Source organism: Catharus ustulatus, chromosome 21 (genome assembly GCF_009819885.2).
Source record: "Catharus ustulatus isolate bCatUst1 chromosome 21, bCatUst1.pri.v2, whole genome shotgun sequence".
NCBI classification, from domain to species: domain Eukaryota; kingdom Metazoa; phylum Chordata; class Aves; order Passeriformes; family Turdidae; genus Catharus; species Catharus ustulatus.
The window spans coordinates 1738531-1752423 of record NC_046241.1 but is presented as its reverse complement, the minus strand read 5'-3'; the positions used below and the strand labels follow the sequence as shown (position 1 = coordinate 1752423).

At 49.8% G+C, this 13893-nt stretch overlaps 1 protein-coding gene across 1 annotated transcript; it reads right to left on the bottom strand.

The window, feature by feature from the left end:
* Positions 1 to 566: 566 nt before the first annotated feature.
* On the bottom strand, positions 567 to 13335 carry NELFB (negative elongation factor complex member B). The gene is made up of 13 exons (XM_033077792.2): positions 13154 to 13335; positions 12843 to 13006; positions 12564 to 12663; positions 10650 to 10880; positions 9543 to 9728; positions 8441 to 8553; positions 6387 to 6489; positions 5366 to 5461; positions 3998 to 4140; positions 3032 to 3138; positions 2007 to 2148; positions 1180 to 1288; positions 567 to 972 (listed from the first exon to the last, which is right to left on the bottom strand). The coding sequence occupies exons 1-13, from the start codon at positions 13253 to 13255 to the stop codon at positions 835 to 837; spliced, it is 1734 nt and encodes a 577-aa protein (XP_032933683.1). The 5' UTR covers positions 13256 to 13335; the 3' UTR covers positions 567 to 834.
* Between the last annotated feature and the right edge of the window lie 558 nt (positions 13336 to 13893).

Genomic DNA, 13893 nt, shown 5'->3' with positions numbered 1-13893 from the left:
GTGAGACAGGATTTGGAGCAGTCTGGGATAGTGGAAGGTGTCCCTGCCCATGGCAGGGGCTGCAACTGGATGATCTGAAAAGTCCCTTCCAACCCAGGTAATTTCTATGAGTCTACTTTTTCAAAACCAGAATCTCACTCCCCCTAGACTCAACCCTTACTGTCACTGAGGAACATCAGTCTTACTCTTTGTAACTGCACTTCAAGCTCCTCCTTTGGAGAAAAGCTGGGGGAAGGGGAGAGACTGGTTCAGTTTCTGGCTCTCTGTGAAAGCCCACCTGAGAAGAGGCTGCTGACTGCTGCTCAGGCTGGTGGCAGCAGTGGACACCTCAGATAGTGCAGCACATCTTACCATGTGCCACAAGAGCTGGAACCTCAAACAGGAACTGGTTTCAGTGGAGCTCATCTCCTCTGACTCTTCCTCCTCTTAAATCTTCTCCAGAAACCCCGAGGGGCAGACCAAGGCCAAAGGAAGCCATGATCAGCCTCAAGAGCCCACACCACCTGCTCAGCCACACCAGGGCTTCATACTCACTGAGCAGAGTTTAAAAACACAGGATGCCAAGCTTAAAAATATGCATTTTCTTTTTTTTTTAAATGTACAGTCAGATTTCAAATGGATCTACAAGAAGACACTCAGCTATCTTTAAGAAAAGTAAACCTTGCAATGCACTGCATACAGTTTTCCAACCAGCAAGAGCCAGTGAGCTGGGAGAACGGCAGCATTTCCTGAAGGAGCTTCAGTGGCTTTGTTTTTGTTTCCACCACGTGGGCAGTGACACTCAGAAGGCAGCACAGGCTCAGTTCCTCTCCCCTCCTGCCCTGCAGGCACAGCTCAGCGTGAGGCTGGAGTGGGCACGGTGGGCAGGGGCAGCTCCATGGAGGGGGTCTCAGTCACCTCGGCCGGGCTGGGCTTGCGGAGCTCCAGTTTCTCACTGAGCTGGTTGTAAAGCTCCTTCACAGCTTCCCCACTCTGCAGGATGAGAATCAGGGAAACAGGACAGTCACACTCCATTCCAGCCAGAACACCAAGTGTGCCTTCACCCTGTGTGTTTAACACAAACCAACACAGGAGGAAGCTACCAGGTAATGCTTGGTACACTTGGAAAGCAGAGCTCGTGTTCCATTCAACCTCTGCAAAGGCAGCTGCTCTCATCTGCCATCAGTTTTCCCTTCCTACCTGCTTGGTGGGCTCCAAAGCTTTCTGCAGAGACTCTAGTTTGGCTGGGGCAACTTTGTGATGCAGATGCAGCAGCAGCCTGAGCACATGTCTGTGCACGTTCTCCTTCCTGCAAGAGCCATTTGAAAGCAGAGTAACCAAGACAAACAAACACCATCCTGAGAACAAGGAAGCCACAGCAACAGCACCAGAATAATTCACCCACCACAGACTTTGTTATAATTTTCCAAAACCCCTGAGAATTGGAGCTTCTGTGAAAGGCTAACTTAGTGTAAGCACTAACACTGCCTCAGACCTTCAAGGATTCAAGGAACTGTTCAACACGAGTGGATTACCTGCACAACCATGAGGAGGGAAGGGGAGATTTTAAGCATAGAGTGTGTGGAGCAAGCAGCAGCACATGCTGCTATGCCCCAGCAGTAACTTCAGCCACTTTCAGGGAAGCTTTCTGGAGGCTGAACTTGTCTGCAGCTAAACCAGTGACTGACCAGAGATAACAACAGTTTTTTGAGTGCTGCTGATACTGCAAAGAGCTGAAGTTAATTCTACATAGCCAGAGCTACTGCAAAGCCTGAAGGATATTCTCCTTTGCAACTCAGGGATAATGAATTGCAGTTTAGATAAAAATTCATAGTCAAGACATAACCATTTTGCTGATAAAAACTTCATCCCAAAACATACACCTTTCCTTAAAGGAAAACAGCATCAGGCTGGTATTTCCACTGCCTGTGAAGAATTTGGTGAACTATTAAACTGTTGTTCAAAGCAGTAAAACCTCTGTCAGGCAGAGTAAACTCCCTCTCTCCAGGGAGAAAAATCTGCTTTACCTGGAGCAGGCAGTGAGGAAGAAGCCATCAAAGAGGCTGGTGCAGAACTCCTCAAGTGCAAACTCATCACTGAGCAGGGTGAGGTTACCAGTGAGCAGGTGCAGGAAAATGTCACTGAAGGCCAAGTCACTGAATGTCTCAACTATAAAATATGGAAAGAGACAGAGACTGACAAAGCTGTGCCAAAACCTGTCCACAAAGCTCCTGCTCTTGCTGAAAACCCTGCAGTGAGGTTTCACCATAGAATGGTTTGGGTTGGAAAGGACCTTAAAACCCATCCAGTGCTACCCCCTGCCATGGCAGGGACACCTCCCACTGTCCCAGGCTGCTCCAGCCCCAATGTCCAACCTGGCCTTGGGCACTGCCAGTGATCCAGGGGCACCCACAGCTGCTCTGGGCACCCTGTGCCAGCCCTGCCCACCCTGCCAGGGAACAATTCCTGCCCAGTACCTAATCTAAGCCTACTTTCTTTCAGTCATTTTTTTCTCATTTCCTTCAATAACAGGCAGCCCAGGCAGGTGGCTTTGATCTTTCAGACATAAAAGATTAGGAGCAGATTGCTCCAGAGCTCTCCTGCAACTCATCCCAGAGGAGTCAGTGAACAAGATAATACTGATGAATAAAATAAGGCTGTGTTCAGTCCTATTTTGTTACCAGTTTTTTCACCACACAAAGCCAAGTCCCAGCAACTTCTGACCTGCAATCACTGTGGGCAGCAGTAGAATTGGGGCACCTGCTCTGTTACCTTTCAGATTCATTCCAAATAGTTCTCAACTGATCTCATTGTTAAAGGAGCCCTTCATGTAATAAACTACTGACCTCAGCCACTGTCCCTAAACTCTCACATCATCAGAAAACTGCATAACCCAAACACTCCTGAAAAGACTCAACTAAGTCACCAAAGAGCCAAAAGCAGAACATGATGTCCCTGGCTCTGACATCCCTTTCACTCCAGGTTTAGTGACCTCCTGGGTGTCCAATATAAGACAAACAGCCATAGAACAGAAGATTAGACAAAAACCTACCTAGTGCTGGCAGGAGCCTCAGAAAAGCATTCTTGTTCCTCTGTTTGGTGATGTGAAGGATGTAATACAGCCCAATCTCACAAGCTATTCTGTTCTCCTGCAGGAACCTGTTATGGCACAAGCAAAGTTTATTCATCAATAAAGCTAATTGGTTTTAAGAGGTTTAAAATACTTTTGGGATAGTTATCAAGCAAGTACAGCAGTGGCTAACCTCAAACCCATTGAAGAGCAGCTATCCAGTGACTGAGCAGATGGATCATCCCTATGTTCACTACCACACTCCAGAAAAACTGAACATTCAGCAAACAGCTGGATTTAACTGTGAACATTTATCATGAATTCATGATAGAAGTGCTGCTCAAAATGCAATTTAGAAGAAGCCCAAATACTCAAAAATTATACAAAGTCCAATATTGTTTTAGTCTCCCAAAGTCTGTGATAGAGCACAACTACCAGGACCCAGAATCCCAGATTCTGGCACACAGACAGGAATTGTGCTAGAAATCAGCAGAAGATCTGAACACAACAGAGCACAGAGAGGTTTTAATTATCTTTCTGAGTCCCTGGAGTGACAGGTTATCAACAGAGAAAGAGTGTGGGTGTCAAAAATGCCAACTTTATGATTTCCAATAGTGCCTTTCAACATGGGCACTCATCCAGCTGCACCCAAATATCACCCAAAACTCAGCATTCACTGCCTGGGAAGCTGAACAGAAACACCAAATACTCTCCAATTGAATGAGAGAATGATCATTTTAGGAAATATTACTTTATGTAGATAAATTTTATTTGAGGAAGCACAAGTGAAACCTGATTTGCTAAAGGGAAAGTTCAGACTGGATGCATTAGCAGTGAATCTTATCCCAGGAAGCCTTGCCCTTAGCAGAGGCAGTTTTCCCCTGCAGGTCTGGCTGGCTCCCTGCTGCTTTGGTGTCAGACCTGCAGTGGGTGGGGCCAGGCACCTACTTGGTGAAAGCCTCGGGAATGGTGCTGGGGTAGGGGATTGGTCCCTTCTCCTCCGAGGGCAGCTTCTGATCCACAGTGAAGGTGTGGTCATCCACCACAAAGGACATCAGCAGGGGCAGGAACCTGGTGATCAGCTCGGCTTCCTTGGAGGGAGGAAGGACAGAGGAAGAGAACAAATCTATCATCAGTGACTTCATGCCACCTAATGGTCCTGAAGTGCTGTGACAAAAGCAAGGCAGTGTGAGGAGCCTCATCCTACACTGAGGAAAACCAGCTTACAGACATCCAGTTCAAAATTCCTGAATAATTCACTTCTACATGTTCCATGGTAATTAGGTAAACTCTACTTCATCTCACTCCAGAAATACTCCTGCTCAAACCCTTTCTTTGGACAATTGTGTAGCATTTCTCCTGAGAGTCCCTTCCCAGAACTGCTGCAGGCATGGGATGTGCTCAGGATGGCATCAAACTGCTGATATCAACAGTTACAGACTCACAGTATGGCTCAAGCTTATTTGTGCTAACACAACCACAAATAAATCAGATTTTAAAGGCTGATTCAGAGACTCCTTTGGAAAGAAGCATTTTCCCTTACAGGTTCATGAGAGAGCACAAATCACAGCACTACCTTCAGAATTACTCTCACTGCTACAGTCCCAGTGTTAAGGCACACCCTCCCTGGGGTGAATTTAAACATCCTACCAGCCAGGAGTGGATGTATTTTGGAGACTTCAAATGTGCTCCTAGGTATTTATAAAACATTTACTGCTTTATAGTTCAGAACAGAAACAGCAAATTCCTCCTGAGGAACAGCCCTGCTGTGCAACACCAGGGTTGGCCCTCCTGTCCTCAGCTGAACTACACCAGGGATTCCTGTAATACTGGGAAGGGATTTCCAAAGCATGGAAAGATTGCAGTTCAGTGTGGCACTACACTAAATTCCTGTAACAGCGAGTTGGAGGGAAAAAACATTTTTCTAGTCAATGAAAAGCTTCTAAACTGCTAGAAGAATTTGAGACCAATCTTGGAAATGCTGCTTTCCTCATGCAAGATGTGTTCTAGAAGCCCATCAATTGTGTACAAGACTCCAGGAAAAATGAGAGAGCAATGAGCAACCAGTGGAGTATTTAACAGATATAGAGACTGATTTTAGAACAGTAAGGACCAGGCACCTCTGGAAATAAATAAGCAGGTAAAGGAAGCTCACAGTCCAGAACAGCTGCTCTCTGACCAGTGTTTTTTCCCAAGAAAGCGCTGATGAGACTTTTGGAGAAGAAATGTTTAATAAAGAATGCAATAAAATAATAAGTCTGAATTTGATTACCTGTTAAATTAATGTGTTAAATTCTTACCATCAGAAGGGCTCACCATTTTTGGTTCCTTGAAGACTTGGCTGTCAATCATGTCCCAGGCCCCCTGTCCCAAAGACAGCATCCTAAGGAGCAGCAGCAGATCTGGGCTTTCCTCGAATTTGAAGGGGAGAAGAAAAAACAGCTAATTTGATCTTCACATGAGATACTTATTTGGAAGCACTGGTTTATATTCAAAACTATTCTGGATTAGCAGCTAAAGGCATTCAGTTCAAGTTAATTGAAAACTGATCCTTAAATGGGCATCAAATAACTGCCACACCTCAGAGTTTGTGGGGGGTTGTAGATTTATAAGGCACCAGGAAGTCTGCAGCCATCTGAGCTCATCTTTTTAAAATGTGTCCAGCCCAATTAGTGCACTAAAATATAATGTGTGAGAGGACAAACCAAGTCATCTCAGCAGAAGAAAGGAGAAAGGGTGTGTAAGAATGACAATGGATTTTTTGTTTCTATTGTGTCCTGAAATCCAAACAACTTTCAGTCTTGAACTGTCACAAGGAAGTTACTCCATGCAGCAATAGCACTGAACAACTCAGGGATAAAACAGCAAGTGGCTCCCATTGTCCAGACACCTGTCAAGGTGCCCTCCTTTAACATTTCAGCACTTCCTGCAGACTCCACTTGCAGGAACTGTGTTTTATCTCAGCCACCAGACCAGAACTGTGCAAACAAACCCCTGGCATTCACCATGGCAGGAGAAAGGTGCTGCTGTCACACAAACTCATGGAGGAACAAAGGGAGGCACAGATTCTACATATTCTGTATTTGCACAGCTGCCAGGCAGAATGAGCCATGCAAAGAATTCATGCTCAGTTTTAGAGAGTTCCAAAATGCCCATGTCCAAACAGCTCCTGCAGAGCTCTGCAGCAGGTGCTGCAAATAGACAGGAATCATGTTTCCCTTGTTCCAACTGCCACATTTGGGAACTTCCTGAGACTTGGACAGTGCCAGTCCTTCCCTGATGGCTGTCAGTCAGCCAAGACACAGTTCAGGTTAGGAACACAAGCTGCAGTGCTTACCCTGGGTAAGGTGTCCTGCCCAACCAGGTCTTGCAGGTGCCTTATGGTGCTCAAGGCTAAGGTGTTAATGGCAAAGGGATCACACAGGATCATTGATAAGTCCCTGAGAAGAAGCAAAAATTAAACACTTGTCATCCATAACCAACAATCTCACTGTACAGATCCAAACCCAACTGTGTGCACCTGGTGAACCTTCTCCTGCCTTGTAAAGAAATAACATTTATGGTGGTTTTGATGTGAAAGAGCACAAAAAACAATTGCTGAAAGTCTTCTGCACTGAGATCAAGCACAAAATCTCCCACAGCCAGTTGAAGGTCTGCTGGGAGACAGCCCACAGGCAGTGGAGTTCTGGTGGTCCCAGCTCTTTGAGCTGGCAGGTTTTGATCATCTCCAGAGTGCTGAGGAGATAAAGGTCTCAGAGACTTTTAAGAAAACAACAGGTAAAAGTGAATTCTCAAATAGTTTAAAATACCAGTGGACAAAATCTGAAAGTACCAGCTAAATAAAATACTGTGAGGGCACCTTCCAGAAATATACAGTAATTTCACGAATACAAGCCGCACCAATTTGACCAAAAATTTGGTGGAAACCCGGAAGTGCGGCTAATATTCCGGGGCGGCTAATCTATTAACAAAATTCTAAAAGCTGCCAACACGGAAGTGAGAGCCCGCGGCAGCCCCAAGCCAAGCTGGAGCCCGGCCGGCCCCGGCAGAGGTGGGAAAGCCTGGCAGAGGCGGGGCCAGCAGTGTGGGGGCGGGCGGCAGAGCCTGAGCCAGCAGGGCGGGGCAGGGGGGGCGGCAGAGCCTGAGCCAGCATGGCGGGGGAGCCCGGGAGAACTGGGGCTAGCAGTGCAGGGGAGCATGGCAGAAGCAGGAAGGCCGGCGGGTGGGGCTGCCTGGCAGCGGGGGAAGCCCAGCATAATCGGGGCCAGCAGCGTGGGGGAGCCCGGCGGTGTGGGGGCCTGCAGTGCCGGCCAGGGCGAGGAAACGCGGCGGCGGTGCAGACGGGAGGGGGCGGCCGGCGAGCCTGGCAGCGGCGGCAGCAGCCCTGCCGGCGGGGCGAGCGAAAGCGGCGCTCGCGAAGCGCCGCCGCCGCGAGCGGAAGCGCCGCCGCCGCGAGCGAAGCGCCGCCGCCGCGAGCGGAAGCGCCGCCGCCGCGAGCGAAGCGCCGCCGCCGCTCGCGGAAGCGCCGCCGCCGCGAGCGAAGCGCCGGCGCCGCGGGGCGGGCGCGGCGCTCGCGAGGCGCGGCGCAGGGCGAGCGAAAGCGGCAGCGGGGCGGGCGGCGAGCCCGGCGGCGGCAGCCCTGCCAGCCGGGCGAGCGAACGCGGCAGCGGGGCGGTGCTGACGGGAGAGGGGGGCCAGCGAGCCCGGCGGCGGCGGCAGCACCAGCCGGCCAGCCCCGCCGAGCCGTGGCACTGAGCTGGGCCACCCGGCCCCGTCGGCAACCATGAGCGGGCCGAGCCTTCCTGGCCCCGCCCCGAGCCAGTAAAGCCCGCTATGCCGCGATCCTGTTACTAATTGGCCAATTTGTGAAAGCTGCGCACGGATTCTCGCGACGAACGAAAGTGCGGCTAATATTCGGGGTACGGCTTATCTATTGACAAAGACAGCAACATTGTCGAGGCACCGGGGGTGCGGCTTATAATCCGTGCGGCTTGTATTCGTGAAACTACTGTAAGTACCAGATCACAGCAGGGCTGCCACTTGAAGCTAATGAAGTACTTTAACTGACAAACATCACCAGCCCATTTTCTCTGGGTTTAAAACCAGACAAGTCATTCATAGTAAGTTATTCTGACTCCCTAAGAAAGGCTCCTGATGAGGTCACAGGGGAGACTCAAGAGTGGCAAGTGAAGCAGTGCAAGCTCTGCCACCAGGACATGCTTTAACATGCTGTGTCCCAGTGCACTGAGGGATGTTTGGGATGTGACTGCACCGAGGGGCTGCTGGAGGTTTGATGGCTTTAGGGAAGAATTAACACCTCCAGCACCTGTCAGATGTTTTGAGTGCTAGGAAGCCTTTTTCAGTTTCCCAATAAATAGCCTAAGTCCTTACCCCAATACTTGTTCTTGTCCTTTCTTCACCCCATCCAGGAATCCTTGCAATTCCCGAGCTCTCTTGTTGTCCACGAACTTCTCCCGAATGCAGGCGTCGAGGCACCAGGTGAACTGTCACCAAATGGAGGGAGCTTTATCAACTCATTAACCAGCAATAAAACACATGATGTCAGAGAAAACAGGCCCAGAATATATCTGCAATTGAGATGTTTCATTAATGCACCTAGGCACAGCACCACACTGGTGAGTGACTAACACAGTGGTCAGAAAGGCCAACACCCCAAAAGGAGGTCAGGAATGCCCAGGGAAGTTAACCTGGGAAGGCATTCCCTGGAAATTAAGGAGTAGGAATTAAATCCACCACTGTCCTTCTCACCTGTGGATTTACACAAGTAGGAGACTGAGAAAGAAGCAGCATCATTTAGAAATAAAAATGTGGTTTATTTTGGGCACTGCAATAGCACTTCCACTCTCTAAATGAAGGAATATTGACAGTGGAGGTGTTTGTGCTTTAGAGCTGTATTACTGAACTACTTTTTAAGCAGAACACATGTAAAATTGAACAACTACTTCAGAGAAAAAGCCTTGTTCCAGGTCAGAGTGATGCTACCAGGAACAAGGGTAACAAGTACCAAGATCTTGCTGTGACATTACCACATCTATCACTTCAGAGTATTTGAACAGTTTCATGTTTTCTTAAATAAATATCCAAAGCCTTAAATATTAAATATCCAAAGTATTTACTGTTACACACACAGTTTATTTACAGATGGAGCATATCCACAACTGAGAGGGAAGCCTGGAGTAAGAACCTGGGGCTAGATGATAGTTTTTATTATTTTTGCAGCATCTACATAGATGTCAGATTAGATATTGTTTTTAACACTAAGTTAAAAGTACCCTAAATTTGAGTGATTCATGGATTCATGAAAGCAAACTGTTGGTTAACCAAGATGAAGTTCTCACCTGAAGGTCCAAGGAATATAAGATGACATTTAGGTTCAAGGTCTGAACTCTCTTTACAGAAAGGACTCATCTTCTCTGGGCTTTCTCCAGAAAATTCTCCATAAATACCCCCATCTGTCCCACAGGATTGGTACCTTGTGACAGGGGTCAACAGTGCAGATCTCACTGATCTCCAGGTCGTGCAGTGACATCAGGAGCTCTGCCCTCAGCGTGCAGTAGTGGACATTCCTGGTGCGCAGGAACAAGGTCCTCAGGAACTGCAGCACCATGTCATAGAGCTTCACGTTCTTCCCGATCATCTGCGTCAGCTTCTGCACCACCTGAGCTCAGAGGGCACAAATGTGGGCTCAGCACAAGAGATGCTCTCATTCTACACACACACACAAATGTAAATTAATTATGTTACATAATTCACCAAGATTGAAGCATCTGCAGGGACATGAGTCCTGAAAAGGAACCCTGTTTACCCCTTAATTTCCAAGAGCATTTGTTCAAGAGACGTTCACCAAATCTTCAACAGCCATAATGTTTTTGTCCCACCCCACAAGTTTCTTTCTTCTACCCCTCTGATTCTCCCCCCATCCCCTCAGGGAAGTCACCAAGTGGATGTGTGGTGCTGAGTGTCCAGCTGGGGCTAAAGCACAACTCTGCAGTGCAAACCTGGAGTAAATTGCACCAGGGCACTTACACTAAATGATTTTGAAAGCCAAACAGGCCTAAAACAACCCCCTAAATAACAGATGTGGTGTCCTCTCTGAAATTAAAGCATTGTATTGCCTTCTAGTCAATTTAGTTTAAAAAGCAACTTTTCTGGATGCCAATTAACCACAACTTTCTACATCCTTAAAAAAAAAAAGCTATTTCAGTTGGACTATGTCCGCCAAAAAAGGTCCCAAGAAAGCAAATTTAACATCAAACTGATGTGATAGCCTTCAGAACACAGCTGAAGTGTATTAAAGCCAGACTGAACAACTGAGGGAAAAAAATATGCTCTTTCTTGCTTAAAAGTGCATAAACAGCTTAGAACATTCATCATTTTTTACACAACTAAAATAATTCCTGCTGCTTTCATCAAGATGTGTAGGAGAAAATGGCCTGGTGTTTCTTGCAAAGAGTTTGTCCAGCTAAACAACCTCAGCAGCAAAGGTGGGCAGGGGAAAACAGCCCCTGTTATGTGATGGTTGACTGAAAGCTGCTAAATTCTTCTCAGCAGCACATTGTGAGGGTTTTCTTGTCCCTACCTCTCCTTGACGTCTTGTTTTGGGAGATGGACTGAAGAAATTTTGCAAGAAGGAAATATCATTGCTGAAGAGAATGTTCTCCTTCTCCAGGATGTATTGTTTCAGCAGGGGTGACACCTCATCCCCAAAGAGAGCCTGGTTGTCCTGCCAGATCTGTCTCTTCACCTCCACAGCACAGGCCTTGTACAGATCCTTATCAGCCATCACCAGCTTCAGCTTCTTCTCAGGGACCTGCAATCCACAGAGCAGTTAGACAGTCCATGTAACCCATAACTGACTACAGGAGGCATCTAAATCGTGGAATTACAGAAACTTCCAAGCTGGAAGGGACCCACAGGATCACCAGCCCAGCCCCTGTTCCTGCCCAGACCCCCCAACAATCCCAGCCTGTCCATCCCTGGCAGCGCTGTCCAAACGCTCCTGGAGCTCTGGCAGCCTCGGGGCCGTGCCCATTCCCTGGGGAGCCTGGGCAGTGCCAGCACCCTCTGGGGGAAGAACCTTTCCCTGAGCTCCACCTGAGCCTGCCCTGGCCCAGCTCCAGCCGTTCCCTGGCTCCTGTCCCTGGCCCAGAGCAGAGCCCAGAGTTGCCCCTCGGGAGGAGCTGCAGCCCCTGGGGAGCTCTGCCCTGAGTGTGCTCCAGCTGAGCCATCCCAGTGCCCCCAGTGTGCTCCAGCTGAGCCATCCCAGTGCCCTGAGTGTGCTCCAGCTGAGCCATCCCAGTGCCCCCAGTGTGCTCCAGCTGAGCCATCCCAGTGCCCCCAGTGTGCTCCAGCTGAGCCATCCCAGTGCCCTGAGTGTGCTCCAGCTGAGCCATCCCAGTGCCCCCAGTGTGCTCCAGCTGAGCCATCCCAGTGCCCTGAGTGTGCTCCAGCTGAGCCATCCCAGTGCCCTGAGTGTGCTCCAGCTGAGCCATCCCAGTGCCCTGAGTGTGCTCCAGCTGAACCATCCCAGTGCCCCCAGTGTGCTCCAGCTGAGCCATCCCAGTGCCCTGAGTGTGCTCCAGCTGAACCATCCCAGTGCCCCCAGTGTGCTCCAGCTGAGCCATCCCAGTGCCCTCAGCTGCTCCTCATGGGCCCCTCCAGACCCTTCCCAATCCTTTCAAAATTTTCCAACAGCTTTAGATGTTTTTTTTTATCTTGTGCTCAAACAGCCCAAGACTCAAGGTGAGGCTGCCCCAGCACACAGCAGAGCAGGACAATCCTCTCCATGCCCTGCTCCCCACCTCAGGCAGTCTGGGCATTCACCCACTTGCTGTAGCAGTAAACCAGTCTTAAGAAACTTCTTCAACAACCAAATCACACACCCTTAAATTCTTTCAATGAAGAAAAAATATCTAATTTACATCTCCAGTGCTGAGATTTGAGGTGATGTTTCCAAACTGAGTAATTTACTGAAGTTCCAGCAGTGTTTTGGATGATCACCTTGAGTGCAGCATGATGTTTTTAGTAAAGACACTCCCAGAGATTTTTGTTTCACAGATCTGATTCTCCCTCCTGCCTATTTTAATTGTACTCTTCAAGTCCTACCTTCCACTTGTCAGAGGTTTGTAAATCAGGTGTGGAAAAATTCACCTATCAGCAAACTTGACTTTTTAAGGAAGCTGCATGGTTTGAAGAACATAGGGAAATAGTCTCATCTGATTATGAAAATGTAAAATGCCTTTTGATTTAGTCCACTGATACAAGAATCTATTGAATCTTCAGCAAGTCCCTGACACTGAACAACATACTTGCAAAGGTGCAGAGGGAGCAGAGCCCACTTGCCAGAGGCACACCAGAGATCTCACACCAGTGACACACGTCACATCAGTGACAGACCACATCACACTAGTGACACACCACATCACACCAGTGACACACATGTCACACCAGTAACACACACGTCACACCAGGCCAACCAGTGCAGTGGTCCCACCTTGGGCAAGTGCTTCATGACACACATGACCACGGGCTGTATGGAGGGCATCTTGACCAGGGAAAAGCTCTTCTCTAGGAGATCTTCCAGCTTCTTGTATCTGAAAACATGGGAAAACATGAGAATAAGTACCATGGAGCAGTAAAGGAACAAAGCGGCCACCTCAAAGCCACTGGAACTCAGTCCCTGAGGAACCCAACTCTTCTTTACAGAAGTCACCCATCCACTTCATTTTCACACAGAGTTCCCACCTCACTCCAAGCAACCAAGGAGACCAACCTCTCCTCGACCTTCCCCTCCAAGGCAATGGCAGAGACTCTCTCCAGCAGCTTCTCCCGCAGCTCATCGAACACGGACTGGTGGAACTCGAGCCGGGGGGTGCCGTGCAGGTCCAGGAAGGGCAGGGCATACTGCAGCGAGGGCAGCAGCACCCCGTTCTCCGTCTGTAACACAACCCGCAGCGGGAACTGAGAACGGCACTCGGGATAACAAATAAAGCGAGGGAAAACCCAGACAGCACTCGGGGCCGCCCCAGCACAGGTTCCTGCACAGCCCGGCCCCACACGGCACCTCCGCGGCGCCCAACGCACCTGGAACTGCTCGATGGCCTTCAGCGGCTCCGTGCAGTTCGTGAGGGTCTCCTTGAGGTCCTCGCCGTTGGCCACTCCCAGCTCCTGCAGCCCCGCGTACATCTCGGCCTGGCCGGGTCCGCGGGGCCGCTCCCGGCTCAGCTCCCGCTCCCGTTCCCGTTCCCAGCCCCGATCCCGTTCCCGATCCCGGCCCCGGTCCCGCCTCGCTCCCGCCCCGGCCCCGCGCGGTCCGCCCCAGCCCGCCCCGCCGCGCCGGCCCCGCGCCCAGCACCAAGGTTCCGGCGCACCAAGGTTCCGCGGCGCCTGCCCTGAGCGGCCCCGGGCGGCCCGAGGAGCTCCGTGCGGCTCGGCTGAGCGCCGGGCAGGGCGGACACGGCTCAAGGAGCCTTTGGACAGCGCTCTCAGGTCATGGAACCACAGAATCACGGAATGGTGCGTGTTGGAAGGGACCATAGAGGATTATCTGGTCCCACCTTCCTCTCCAAGCAGGGTCATCCCAGAGCACAGGGCACGGGAGTGTCCAGACGGTTCTGGAATATCTCCAGTGAGGGAGACTCCACACCCTCTCTGGGCTGCCTGTTTAGTGCCTGGTCACCCACAAAGGAAAGAAATCCTTCCCCATGTTCAAGTGGAACTTCCTGAGTCAGTGTCTGCCTGTTGTCCACTGCTGGGCACCAGCAGAGTCTGTGCATGCTCCAACACCACCCGTTAGATACTCACACACATTGATGAGGTTGTCT

Excerpts from the sequence above, each read along its gene's own strand:
- NELFB (XM_033077792.2), bottom strand. The coding sequence starts at position 13,255 with ATGTACGCGGGGCTGCAGGAGCTGGGAGTGGCCAACGGCGAGGACCTC. Across the intron at positions 3,139-3,997 it reads ATTCCCGAGGCTTTCACCAA|GTTCCTGCAGGAGAACAGAA; the intron begins GTAGGTGCCTGG and ends GTGCCATAACAG. Across the intron at positions 2,149-3,031 it reads GAGGCTCCTGCCAGCACTAG|TTGAGACATTCAGTGACTTG; the intron begins GTAGGTTTTTGT and ends CATATTTTATAG.